The sequence below is a fragment of the Erithacus rubecula genome (genome assembly GCF_903797595.1).
Source record: "Erithacus rubecula genome assembly, contig: SUPER_Z_unloc_2, whole genome shotgun sequence".
Lineage (NCBI taxonomy): Eukaryota > Metazoa > Chordata > Aves > Passeriformes > Muscicapidae > Erithacus > Erithacus rubecula.
The window spans coordinates 5,327,755-5,343,010 of NW_027635860.1; the positions used below are offsets into that span (position 1 = coordinate 5,327,755).

Here is a 15,256-nt window from a genome sequence, read left to right on the forward strand (position 1 = left end):
ATGTAGTCTGATGGTAGGCAAACTGACTACTGAGGTCACTGTCAACAATTTAACACAACAGGTCACTCTTTTGTGGCTTGACAGGACTGCAGCAAATTTTCTCTCCCTCCGCTTCCATCCTTTCTTCTAGTGCTGCTAGACACACATGGGTTTTATACACTTTCTTTCAGGAAGTGACAAAGCTAGCAGGAAAAAATTTGACTATATCTCTTCCCAAAAATTAAGTTCTCCCTATTTTATAACAGTATTGCTAGTATTTTTTATGTCTTGCTTTGACATGCAAAAACAAATTGAAAATAAAGCTAATACTAGGAAAATAATCAGATATGCAAGAAGTGATTTCCTGACTTGGACAAGAAAGCTAAAGAATGGCACGTATGTTGTATTTACAGTGACAGATATAGATATCTGAGTACTTTTTAAGAACTTGTTGGTTCAGTTAAGACCACGAGGCTGTGAATTCTTACAGTTCTTAATGCTTCATTGCTATTTTGCACTACTCCTTCCTGTCTGTGACCATGTAACCTTATGATATCTATTGTATTATGTTGTTCTTATTAGGTGACTCATAAAGATAAAATGAATACTTTTTCATACACATACTCTAGTAAATATGCAATGAAGCTGGACTCTCAAGATGCATTTTAGAGGTAGGATTTCCCCAATGTGAAATTTACAGAGATGTATTCTGGAGAGCAGCCGTCTCGTAATTCCACTCAGCCATGTAATATTTGGTAGGGATGATAAAATAACAAGCCTGCAAACATCATCTGCTTTTTACAGGAAAGTCTATCTTTTCCTTGTTTTTTTTTCATTGGCTATTTGATTTGCTGATTAGTTTTTTTACCCATTATATACTAATGAAACATTTCTGAAATGGTCTTTAAAAACAGAAAAACACCTGCGTGCATAGAATATATCTGGCCAGTCTTCAGTGTAGCCAAGAGGCTCTTGTATATCTGAGAAGCTTCTAGGTCTAAATTATATCAAGTCCTCTTCCACTGGCTCAGAGTACCTCGGGAGGATATAGGCACAAACGCAGCTGAAAGCTTGTTCCATAAGCCCCTTAGATTGCTAAATATTGTCCTGTGTCTCTTAAACACCAAGGAAAAAATGACTAACAAAATCAGTCATCTGTCTTATCCCAGCATAGCTGTTCAGAAGATAAATTGTGTAGAATCAGATTTCATGGTACTGAAACAGTATAAGTTCAGAGACATTTTACACTTTTATTTCTATGCCCTATATCAATATAAGTAGCTTACAAACAGATGTTTTACTACTCAATTCCCTTCAGATTGGGTCCAAGCTACTTATCTTTGTTTAGCTACATATTGCTGCTAGAGGCATATATAGCCCCAGTAATTTTTTAATAATAAAACAAAATATTTTGACGCATTTATGTATATCGTGTGCAGTATCAGATAATATTTTCTGTGACCATGACATTTTGCAAATACCCATATAATGCTTTGAGCATATAAAAACATGAATATAACTAAAGAAAGTATGACTGCTGAGCAAATACTTTGTAGTAACATTTATTATTAACAGCATGCATCTGAAGCTGTCAAGATTTTCACAACTGCAAATAAAACTTAATACCGCGAAGCACAAGCTAATGCAAGAACATTTCTTAAACTGACTGAAACCTGGGAAAAGACTCAAAAATGAAAATGTAACTTTGTGAAAGTCTCGTGCTCACTATGCATTAATGGTCAAAAAAGCAAATAAATAGTTGTATATATATATGTAATGGGATATACAGTAATTAATCCCAAATTACTTCTCACTAAGCAAAACAACATTATACACAAAATACCAAAATTCCCAATTTTTCTCTAGGTAAATTATAGTAGAAATGAACAATAGGTAATAACAGAGTGGAAGTATTTTGTTACTTTCTTTAAATTTTTTTGGTTTACAGTTGTTCTGAAATACCAAGATCAGGATTAGAAAAAATTGTAAAGTTTAGAACAATTGAGAGAAATTGGTAATTCATGAAGTACTTTTCCTTCACAATGTTCCTCACAAGTGCAACATAACCAAAAAGCATTGCACCCCTGGATAAAATGAAACCTCTACACGATTAGATTCTAGAATTTGCAATGACAATATGGTTTTTAATAACTTTGCAGAATTCTGAGGAAACTGACATTTACAAAAATAATGAAAACCTCTATTTCTATGCCAAAGTCCAAACCAGCACAGTTCAAATTTTTTCAACCTCAGAATACAGCACAAACACCGCACCAGTGTAGAATATTCTACATTCTACAAGAATGTTCATGTAGAACAATACTGCTTATTGAGATTTCAAATGTCAAAACAACTAAAAGTTTAAATTTTTGTAAAGCAGATCTGAATTTTAGGGTTTATTACTGTACTGTTATCATCATTACCAGAGCACAAAAAACTGCAAATAAATCTGGGATACAATGCTCTAAAAACAAATGTAAGAGTTCTCTATTGTGTTATTTCAATACCATTAATAGTCACTGCAGGCAAATGGGAAAAAGTAAACAGAAACACAGTGGCAGAAAGCCACTTATCAAGGTAAAAATGTACAGCAGATAAAAGCATAACACAGGTTTCCTGATTTCTAGTCTTGAGATGCTGAGGCCCACTACAGGTATGTAATATAACAAGTATATCAAGACCTTAAATATGGCAATGAAATGAATTGAGATTTAAGATTATCTGTATTTTTAGAACTTCCTCATTTCTTCCCTTTTTTTTGAAAAATGCAGTCCAACATTCTGAAGCAACACATGAAGTCATCTAATCTCAATAACTTTTTTGTTTCCTCTAACCACTATTTCAAAGAGCATTTTATATCTGAGAATAAAATATATTTCAGCTGTATTAAAGACAGTTTGAAGTAGCCTGGCCTCACCTTAAAACACCTCTCTTCACTGAAATGAGTGAATTCAAAGGGAAACCAGAGTGGCAGAAAAGAACAGCAAATTATGAAACACTGATGCGCACATGCAATCCAGAAACTTGTAGTCCCTCTGCTACCACTGTCAAACCCTTGAACAGTGAAATAGTGAAAAAATACATAGTGAAAAAATAGTGAATTAGATGGATAGTCTAAACAGCAAGTGAAGAAATGTGTTTATTCTGAGCTTTCCAGCCATTAATTTCTTAACCTGAACTCATCCTGCTTTGTACTGCAGTTTAGAATGACAGAGGCCAGGCTTGAGAGCTGGCATCTTTTCAATATGTAAAGTAGGAGTCATTGGGACATATCTTCTTTGAATTCCCTCACAAATTGGATATTTCTTCTATTTCACATTGGGTATAATTTGTCCAGGACCAGTAAAGCAGAGGTCTTACCTGAGTTTTGTATAAGATAAAAAAATGCTGTGATTATGTCTACTTTCAACTGATCAGGCTATCTCAGTCTTTATATCTTTCCCACTGATCAATGACAATGAATAAAAATTACAGTCAGCCTTACCAAGTGTTCTTACAGCTGTGAAGAGTTGATCAAATATGTAACCTGTAATTAGTCAACAGCTGATAGAAATATATTCATTAATAAATTAAACAAATTAATTTCAATTATACACTCCAACTTCATTCTTCTTAAGGAGTAAATATTACCTCTCATTATCTGTACTTTATGGAAAAATAAATAGCATGCTTTTCTCTCCCTTCAACTATAACTCTGTTTTGATTCTCATCAATTCATATATGTTTGCACCAGAGACATTTTTCTGCAAGACAAAACATGCAAGTCTGATGTGCTATGTATTTGTTCTGCTCTCTGCTTCTATTCAGTAGCTATATAAAATCTGCCTCAGATTATCTCACAGATGAATGGAGGATATATTAGTAGAATTTTGAAAGCCTATTTTGCTTTCAAAGTGAAAGCAGAGCTGGAACAGTACCAAATACTCTTTCCTACCACTGAATTATTTTACAGTTATATTCATGCTTTTTGTAATGATATAGCCATGTTTTAATGTTCACATTATGCCCCTTTGGTCATTGTTAAATCTTCCCTTATGCTGTAAAACTACTTGTCTGTCATTCCCTGTCACAAAAACATTTTAGGCTGTGAAAGGTGATATTACTTTTACTGAACCAATGTGAAAGGTAAAGGAAAGGTCACTGGCACCACAAAATGGAGGTAAGCAAGGGTCAGATCTCCAGTGGAGTGGACTGTTATTATTAGCTGCTGACTTATTCTGATAGTGACATGGTTTTAAAATGATGCTATATTAATTAGAAGGCTTTGGAAGCACAGTGTCAAGAGTGGGATCAACTGACACATTTTCCCATGCCTAACTGCATAATCCTATTTCCTAACATAGATCCATGTCCTTCTTTAGCCCCTCAACTATTAAAACATTTGTGAGAGCTCCTGCAGCAGTAAGGCCTCTGAGAATCTCTTCTGACACCTAACACCTTTGCACCTGCTTTTTTGGGTTTCACACCCCTCCTGCTAGTGTTTGATATGGCATCTTATACCAGTTCCATAACACAGCTGTTGTTTTGCATGGATTGACACTTTGACCAACTGCATGGGAAAGCAACTTATCATGAGCTTTAAGCAAACTTAAAGACAATATAAGTCCTAAACAAAGAAGGATGAGATCAAATCCTGTCTAATGGAGGTGCAACCAGGCCAAGAAACTGGAAAACCACTTCTGAGACTTAAAAACATATATACAGAAATGTTGGCCCAATAACAGTCAATTGGACTCTTCCTAGTGATTTAAAATGAAAAATTTACCAAAGGTTGGCTTCCCCATACCAAGTTAATCCCTTTATTATAACACTCCTCTTTGCTTTGTGGTCTCCTGAAAAAAAAAATGAATAAAATTCCATTTTTTACAAATATGATACATAGCTCCTTTGCAATCTACAAAAAATCTTACAGAAGGAAAGATTTAACACGTTCTTTATAGTCCCATTTAATAAGACAGGAAGGACCTACAGATTAGTCCTTCCAGTGCCTTATAGGATAGTGAAACCCCTGGGAAGTTAATGTCCTGCACATTTGATAGCATTTTTTATTTATAATTGTCACACGCATTAAAGAAAAAAACAAATAGCAATGAAACGAGATAGGTTTGTAAGCACACAGATTTGAAAAGTAATGTGCTGGTAAAGCAACCTAATATTTTACATTTCTATAGAGATAGCTGGTGTCCCACCTACTAGGTAATGGCTTTGAGATGTGTCAGTCACCAATCACAAAGACAACAAGTTACATGAAAATGCCCAGTGGGGATTTATTTGAAACCTACACACACACACACATATAGCTTGTGCCTCTGTTCTTCCTACTAAACACATGGCTTTGATGAAGAGGACTGGGCACACAAACAAAAAGAGAACAAAAGAGACTGAAAATTTTCCACTTGTAGAACCTCAGTTTTAAAATATCAGTTGGAATCATACTAATGTATAAAAGGATATTTATGTCTGTTCTGGATACTGTTGTGTTTGAAAACCATAGGTAACTAATGTTAGTAGCTGATAAATCCCTAGTCATGTCAGGGGGTTTTTTAAGGTCACACCTGTTAGCATTATTAAGCAATTTGAGAGACAACTATCTATAGTTATATTTTTCAGGTAAGCAAAACAGAGAAATAGCACCAGTTTTAACTCCTGTGACCATAGAAAGCCTTTCCAGAGGGGTTGCATTCCTGGACATGTAGGTCATCAATGCAAGTAAGCTAACTGGTGACATAGATTAGTAGCCTGGGCTGCAGTTATCATACACTGATGGAATTCACAGTCCTGAGGGACATGAGTCAGTCGAAGAGTAAAGTCAGGACCCAGAGCTTTAGGAAGGCAAATTTCCAGTTCTTCAAAGGCTTAGTCAATAGCAATCCCTTGGGAAACTTATGTCAGGGACAAGAGTGAAAAACAAATCTGGCAGATATTTAAGGATGCCTTCCACAGTGTGCAAGATCTTTCTATCCTCAGGCATAAATGATCAGGCAAGGATGACAAGGGGCTGGAATGGCTAAGCAGGGAACTGCTGGTCAAACTAAAGGGAAAGAAGAAAATGCATAGCAGAAGCAAGGACAGATGATCTGAGAAGACTATGGGAACTCATTCTATTTGTACAGAGATGGGGTGAGGAAGGCCAAGGTGAAACTATAAATGGATCTCTGCATCCTTGTGGACCCCCATGGGCTGCTGGGGCACAACTGGCTCACCATAATCTGCACCGGGGGCTGCAGCAGAACCTCAGCTCTCGCACCTGGAGCATCTTCTCCTCCTCCTTCTCCTTGGTATCTGCAGAGTTGTTCCTCTCACATGTCCTCACCCCACTCTTCTCTGGTTACGACTACACCTGCATAATAACTTCTATTTCTTTCTTAAATATAACAGAAGCATTACCCCATTACTGCCCTGACCAGCCTTGTCACTGGCTGTCCCAGACTTGAAGAAAGCTTCTGATAGAAGCCGCCCCTGTGGCACTCACATTACCTAAACATGGCCACACAAACCCATTACAGTATGCTAAGGCATACAGAAGATTGGGAGGTTATTCAGGACAGCCAGCAGATCTTCACCAAGGAAATGTTCTACCTACTCAGCCTAGTGGACTTCTACAGTAGAAGAACTCCATCAAAAGATAAGGTAAGAGTTACACAAGTAATCCGTATGAATTTCTGTAAAATCTTTGACATGGTTCCCCAGCACTATTTCTCTCTGAGGTGGAGAGACACAGGGATTTAATGGCTGGAGTGGTCAGTGAATGAGGAATTGCCTGGGTGGTCTCATCTCCAGTGTACTGGGCAATGTCTCAATATCTGGATGGAAGTTGGTGGGAAGTGGTGTGCCTCAGTGCTATTCAATTTCTTCATCAATGATGTAAGCAGTGGGATCAAATGGACCCTCAATAAATTTGCAGATGACACTCAGCTGAGTGGTGAAGTTGATCTGTTCGGGTGACTTGTGTGATGTGATGTGACTGATGTGATGAGGTGATGTGATGTGATGTGATGTGATGTGATGTGATGTGATGTGATGTGATGTGATGTGATGTGATGTGATGTGATGTGATGTGATGTGATGTGATGTCATCCAGACGGATGTAATGTCATCCAGAGGGACCTGGACTAGCCTGGGAGCTGGGTGCATGTAAGCATCAAGAAATTTAATAAGCTCAAGTACAAGGTGCTGCACCTGGGTCAGGTAAACCCGTGGTCCCAGCCCAGGCTGGGGATGAACAGATGGAGGGCAGCCCTGTGAGAAGGGCTTGGGGGTGCTGGTGGGTGAGAGGCTGCACATGACCCAGCCATGGGCACTCCCAGCACAGAAACCAAACGTGTCCTGGGCTGCATCCAGAGCAGCGTGGGCAGCAGGGGAGGGAGGGGATTCTGCCCCTCTGCTCTGCTCTGTGAGACCCCAGCTGGAACCCTGCACCCAGCACTGGGTACCAGCACAGGATGTGGAACTGCTGGAGGGTGTCCAGAGGACAACAACATAAACTAACAGAGTAATGGAAAACCTGCTCTGTGAGGACAGTCTGAGAGAGCTGGGGTTGTTTTACCTAGAAAAGAAAAGGTTTCAGGGGAAATCTCACTGTAACCTTGTAGTTCTTAAAGTCCAAGAAAGACAGAGACATTTTTTAGTACTGTGATAGGACAAGGGGTAATGTTTTTAAACTAAAAGAGTTTGGAATTAGACGATATAAGGAATGCATTTTTAATAATGAAGGTGGTGAAACACTGGTGCACCCCAGAGAGGTGGTAGATATCTCATTCCTGGAAACATTCTAAGTCAGGTTGGATGTGGCCTTGAGAAACATTTTCTAGCTAAAGATGTGCCTGCCCATGGCAGAGGGGTTTCACTAGATGATCTTTATGGATCCTTTCCAAACCAAACCATTCTACAGTTCTATGATTTTGAAAGGTCTTCATGTCTGTGCTTGCTTATATAAGGATGGAGCTGAAACTGTGCATCAGAAATACAAGATTTAATTTGATCTTTTGAAATCACAGTGTGTTAAAGCAGCCATGAAGCATAACCTTTTAATTTATATGAATTTCAAAGATCAGTTTTTACAGGATTGACATGAAAATTTAGGCATTCATAGATACTCACTCTGCTTGACAAATTATTCATATGCTTTAACAGTCTCTAATTCCTTCACTTTGTGCTACCCAGACAATGCAGAAAAAATTCTAATCACTTACTGGGACTGCTCAGATGTAATATTGAATCCTGTTCAAGGCAGAATAACTTGGAAGAAAAAAAACCTTTTAAATTTGTTTCTGTATGAGAACATCTACTGCAAGCATTTCTGTCTTGTTCGTGGAATCCTTGCCTGTCCTGTGATTGACAGCATGTGCAGTACCAGATGGTATGGATGGAGGAAATTAGAACTCCTTCATATTCCTTCTCTTTTCATTGAAGTTCCTTTGGGTCACATAGGTACTGTTGGCTGCAGCAACATTATTGGCAGAAAAAAAGAGAAATCCACAACAAAGCTGTCTCTTTGAAATATCATGCACAGAAAACTCTAATTGCGTTATTCAGTAAATAACTGTAGAAAGTAAAACTTTCTGAAGAAAACACACCTGGAAATAAGGTCAGAGCTGGTTTTCTACAAACTTTTATCAGAAAGTATACCATTTATAAAACAGGATTTTTCCTGGAAGAAGAAATTTATTTCATAACAGTTGGAGTCAGTGAGTTAGGGGTCTCTCTGAATTCTTCAGAGAGAAATCAGAGTGCAGGGATTGAATAAGTTTTAGAGTGAGTTCTAATGCTTTTAGTAAGTGAAAGATTTCAAATGCTGCAGTAGCAGTGAGTGTTCTAGTAAAGGTTGATACTAATATCTTCAGTAGAGGCTCCAGGACCACAGCTGTAGACAGGACTCAGACATAATAGAGCTATAGTAAGAATATTGCTAACATTTCTTAGATAGAACAAGACAGATTGTATGCATACAATGGAGTGCTAAGAAACTAGAATTCTAATAGCTTAAGGAGTGGTGATCTGAGCTTGCAGCTTAGCTTGTTAGAAAAATCCTACATAACAGTATGTATTTGGGAGAGTTGCTGCTTTTAGCCATTGCTGCTTTTAACCACTTGCCTTTTGCCTTTCTTGCCTTTCTGCTTTGTTGCCATTGTTTTTGCCATTGCTGTTTGCTATTGCTTGTGTGTATACTCTTGAGACTGATGTGCTTTGTAATAAGATGTGGTTTGTAATAAATAACCTTTTTAACTATTAGCTGCTTTGCTTATTTAAGATTACTGATGAAGTAGGAGCCTAAGAGCTTTGGTGCCTAAGAGCACCTGGAGGTCCAAAGAACCACGCATAACTTGTATGATGATACCAGTTTCATATCAATTCTTAAATTCACACACAAAATATACAAGCAATTTGGAAATAAATCCATCCATCTTCTCCCTGTAACTACTATCTATAGAATCTAGTATAGTCACACTATGGTAAGAGAGGGGCTAGATAAGGTTCAGGTTCATCTCAAAGCATCCTAACTAGAAGAACAAAGTCCTCTCCATCTGAGAATCTTACATGTGTTGTATCAGGCAGGACTGTGCCTCAAGCCTTAACCTTCCTCTGCTTAACTTGGCTACTGAGGTCTAGAATAACCTGGTACAAGCCAACTACATAAACGTAACATCATGTAGGTTGAGTTTTTATATTTAATTGCAGTTAATATTTTCACTCATATCCAGAAGAAGACATTATTAATTTGCAAGTGAGGCTAATATAGATTTGAACTCCACTGCAGATCCATAAACTTTGTCTGTCAAATTTTACTTTCAATTGATACTAATCAAATATTAATCTTAAATGGAACTTTTTAATATCTAAAAATGTTAGACATCCAACAACAGAATAAATTTTTAAAAATTGAAAACTAGACATTGAAGCAGATTGCTCCTTCTTGGACATAATATAGAATGATATGAAGCCCTAAGCCTTGAGCAAGTAAAAGATAAGAGCACACAACTTCAATTTTTTTTCATGTAGCATCAGATTACCTCATTTTAAGATTTAGTGAGATGTCTTACAGAGTGCTGAAAGTAGCTTTTACAAACAGAGAAAGAGCCTTCTGCTAGAAATGAACAGATAAGTGAGAAATGTGCTTTCCTCCTGATGGTGCGGCAAAAGGCACGTCCCTTAAGGTACCGTTCCAAAGCACACCCAAACAGAAATACTGAAAATGTCCAGGCACTTGGACATGCTCCTAATAGGCTGATACAGCTACTCCATGAGGTGCATTTAGACAAGAATAGTGTTATGGTTTCAGATGGGGTGTCTCTCTGGCTCTTTTTTTACATTACTCTATGTAGAAAAAACTAAGGCAAAATTAGACTATAATAATTATGCTTTAATAATTTCTACTGGTCTGCAGTTGGCCTTTATTACTTTTTACTAAGCTTTACACAGAAGAAAACTGATGCCATTCTCACATACTCCTTTAATCTTCCCAGAAAAACTTTTAATTATTTGAAAGTCAAATAAAATTTTGACTTCCTAACAGAGGATAAAAGAGAAACATTTTTATCAACACTCTATATTATTTTTTCTAATAGTTGCCCAGTTTTCTCTTTCTTCCTAATGTTGCAAAGGGAAGCCATTCTCATACCAAAACAGAGCTTGCACATATTTACTTGTTTATAATCTCCATTCCTAGTACTCACTCCATATGAGAGATGTGACAAACCTTAAGAGCATTTCACTGGATTAATGGATGTTAGCAACAATTTTATTAGACAATATGTGATATAATCTAACTTGTGGTTGTAAATTCTTGTGTTGCTTGTCCATGACAGGGTGCTGGCAGTGTGGGCAGCTTAGGGGAAGACATTCAGCAGAAGATACCACAGGCTGTCCCAAATGCCAACAATTCCAGATGGCCCCAATGGACTGAGCACAGGATGCAGCAAAGCCCCTCAACAAAATACATGGCACCACTCTAAAAACTGATTTAAGAGAGAGGGAAAAAAATCCACTGCGGAAAGGGGGAAATTAAAAAGAGTGAGAAAGAACAGAGGGAATATCAAGTCAAAGCAGTAGGAGGCAGAGGTGCTGCGTGATGGAGTAGATGTCCACACTACAGCTCCTGGAAGACTCCTGCTGCTGCATACGGATATTCCAGGAAAAGTTCAGCACATGAGGACCCCACACAACGGGAGAACAAAAGTGTGAGGTTGAAGAAGCAGCTATAAACCACTGTGTACTGGCTGTAACTCTGTATTACTCAGTGATGGAATCGGAAATAAAATTGACCTTAGGAGGGCAGGGATTTTTTTTTTTTTTTTTAGTTGTTTGTTAGGTTTTTTTTTTAGTATTTTTGTTTCTTTCTAATGAAATATATATTGACAAATATTATTAAATTAGTGTTCCCAAAGTAGAGGGTTTTTGCCTATGAAAGTAAAGGAGAAACAATCGCTCTGTCTTTTATCTTGAAACATGAGATTTCTCAAATTGTTTTCTCCCAGTGTCATGCTGAAGAGGGGAATGAAGTAGTCAGGCAGGTAGGCATTTGGCTATTATCTCAACCTAGCCTGTCTTCCTGTTTTCCCTTTTTCAAAATTTTAATTCCTTAAATAGTTACCTACTAATGACTATAACTATTTGTCTGAGAGTCAATATTAGACACCTATTATGTTAGTAAGGATACTGATGCAATAGTTCTGAATAACATGAGCCATAGTATGCCAAAGGCCAAACACTTTGCAGCATTTCACATCATTCAACAAAAGCTTTCCTTTAATTGTATGCTCAGTTTCCAAAGCTGCCCTTGAAATGTTGATTCTGAGAAACTGAGTTTAAATTATAAATCATAAGAGCTGTGTAGCCTACCTCCCAGATCACTACAAATATAAATTGAGTTTCAGCCTCCAGAGAAACATAATAGATAATGCCAATATTTTTCTTCTTGACCTTTTGTACCATATGAACTTGATGTTGCTTGCAGTTTTTACTGTTATATAAAGTTATTTGCACAGCTCCAATTTTTTTCCATAGGTTTTAAGTGACCATTAGGCCATAACCTACACTCAGTTTTGCGGTTTTCAATCTTATTGAAGAGGAGACTTTTAGAAGGAAACAATGTTTTTGAGTTCTCCAAAGGAAACACCAGTCTTTCAGGCTCAGCCCTGGAAAGACATGCACATGCAGGTTTACATGCAAAGGCTACCCATAATTCATAAACATGGGTAAATCTTTGCACTACAAGACCTCTGTAAGCAACTGGGAAAATACTCAGTTTATTTAAAAATAGCAGTGACTGGGAATAAATTTACCATCCACAGGTTTGAATATACTCACTCTTCTTAGAAAATATTATTTAATTCCTTTGCCTGTTCAGGATATATGATTTTCTGATTCCATTATGATTCCTTTTTAAGGGAATTAGTTCAATTCTATCTGTTAAATTCTACCTGTTTCATTCACTGGTTTTCCTGGAGACGAGGAAAGAGAAAGACCTGCATTGCTTATTCTGTTGCTAGCATTTCTTTTCCCTGCCTATTTACAGTGGGAAGGTTCACTCTTTGTTTCAGTTTTCTTCACACAATTTTTTAGCAATTCTTTTCAGATAAACTACTTTACTCTGAAAAGTCAGGGGAGAAAATTAATTACTATTACTTTCCTCAGAAGTGAACATAAGCAGGGCTAAATCAGATCTCACATAAGTTTAATCCACTCCAATATTGCCTGTGAATCACCAGTAACAGATGTTTAGAGAAAAAGCAGGAATCAGTAAAGAAGAGCCTGACACTTTCCCTAAAGATCCCTCTATTCACCCCCCAGAAATCAGGGTATTAAGAACCTGAGAAATACAGATGACAGATAAAATTGTGGTTAGGTATCAGCCAATGATTTTATTTCTCCCTGACAATAAGTCTCAGAGCAGCTGTGGCAGAGAGCAGTTATACAGCCAACAGAAAAAAAATAATGTCACTGCATGCCTGGGAGTTCTTTTCTCAGTCTATTATACATTCATGCCATTCCTCACACGTAATATCCTTTTCAGAGAGATATTTGTGCTCAAAGCAAAATGCAGTGCTGTTTATAGAACTCTCCATACAGTTTTTAGAGGAAAACAGACACGAGGAACAAAGTGTGTATGTGAATTTCACTATCAAGATGCACTTCATTTTTACAGGAAACACCTATTTGCAGCCTTCTGCTTATTACCACAGCCAAACACCCATTAGGATCCTGCCCTCCTTCATATAACAGAATATGTGCAAGTAAAATTTAGTCACTTCGAAACCAAAACAATGTACCTTGGCCTTATTTAAGTGTTTCTAAAGCATTTTCAATTATATTACTATTACAACGTTATTTTTAAAAACTGCAAAGAATATGATTTAATCTGTTATGAAAATATTTGAACACTGTGATAAAATACCTTTTAAGCCAAATAAAAAAGATGGAAACAAACATAGATTATTATCTTACTTCAAATGGGAGCTCTGTTATTTCCATGTTTCCAGACAAATCCAGTTTTTCTAGATTCTCACAATCACCCAATTCTGGAGGAACTGCCTTCAAATTATTGAAACTCACATTGAGCACTTTGAGGTTTTTTAAGCAGCCTGTGAGGGTAAGATAATCCAAATCAGTGTACTCCAAAAAAAAAAAAAAAAAAAGGAAAAAAAAAGAGAGAAAACAAAAATATAAGGTATTCTCAGTTAAGCAAAGAAAAGGCTCCTTATTGTGATGATGAGTGAGATTAATAAATATTTTCTGCAGTGATCACTAACAGCCTTACATCAGAATTCTGTCTTTAGTATTCTGCATTGCACAGTTTTGATTACATAATGGATGTGTGTATGTGTTTCATTATTTTCTTCAATGTGATTTGTCATATCTACTGGCATAATTTAAAGGCCATAATAATATTCTATGCTACATTTAGTAACAAAGTTTTTTGTTTCTTCAAATTATAATATTACATAATTGTCAGCAAAAGAAGGGTAGAAATGTAATTAACATACAATATCCTGAAAAAAAAATGCAAGTTATTCTGTGATATAATCAAAGTGGAAGAAAATTGAATATATCAAATAGCTGGCTTGTTATCAAAGGAACCATGAAATACATAATGAAATGAGAACATTTTATGAAAAAACTGGTAGTTGTATTGCATGATCATGTATTATGCTACAAATAGCTTCAAATAGCTTCATTTGGAAGGAACCTTCAAAAATCATCTAGTACAAAGCCCTGCCCAACGTGACTGAATACTTCCCATGATGAGTCATGCACAATTTCTCCAGGCATACTGTTCCAATGTCACTTCACCTTCATCACAAAAAATTTCCTACACCTACTCCCATTCCATTTAAAGCCATTGTCCCTTGTCTTGTCAGTACAGGCACTGCTAAAAAGCCTCCCTGTACTTTTCTCCTAAGTCTGCTCTATATGTTGAAAGGTGTTAATAAGGTGCTAATGGAGCCATCTCTTCCCCAGTCTAAACATTCCCAGCTGTCTCAGCTTTCTTTCATAGAAGTGTTCCAGACCTCTGACAATTTTCACAGCCCCTGACAATCTCCACTGAAGCCATTCCAGCAGGATCCTGTCTTCCCTGCTCTGGAAGCCCCAGGACTGGATAAAGTACTCCAGGTGGAGTTGCACAGTGACACCCTTCCTTCAACATACTGGTCACACTTCTTTTGCTGCAACTTAAGATACTTCCTGGGCTTCCTGGGCTACAAATACACACTGCCGCTCATATCCAATTCTCATTCACCAGTATTCTCAAGTTCTTCTCTGTGGGGCTGTTCTTAACCCATTCACCCCCAGCCTGCACTGATATTGGAAATTACCCCAGCACATTTGCAGGATCTTGTACTTTCCCTTGTTGACTTCCATGAAGGTCACATGAGCCCACCTGTCAAGTTGGTCCTGAATGGCATCCTTTCCTGTACGAATATCAACTGTATATACTTCAGCTTGCTATCATCTACAGTATTCCACTCCATTTATTTTCCTGTAGTATTCCCTTCTACCCAGAGACAGAATACAGCATTCAGCTGGAAACTGGGAGAGAACAGTATCATTGTCAACAGCCTCTCAAAGTAGACCAGATATTTCTAAAGCAAGACAAGATATACAGCAACCATAAACTTATATTAATCAGAGTCTCAGGTCAGGCCAGGAGAGGGCTAATTTTTCCAGTAGTTGATAAAAGGCATGACCAGAATGCAGATGGTATTCTATACCTCCTCACATATTTGTCAGGAGTGGAAGAAAGAGACTTTCTTCCAGGAAGGAGTTTTGGTTAGGTCAA

At 37.3% G+C, this 15,256-nt stretch overlaps 1 protein-coding gene across 1 annotated transcript in view; it reads right to left on the reverse strand.

The window, feature by feature from the left end:
• Positions 1-15,256, reverse strand: part of LRRC2 (leucine rich repeat containing 2) — a 73,046-nt gene that overhangs the window by 13,733 nt on the left and 44,057 nt on the right. The window contains exon 4 of the mRNA XM_079331319.1: positions 13,423-13,559. Within this exon, the coding sequence (XP_079187445.1) occupies positions 13,423-13,559 (137 nt within the window). The remainder of the gene's footprint in view (positions 1-13,422; positions 13,560-15,256) is intronic.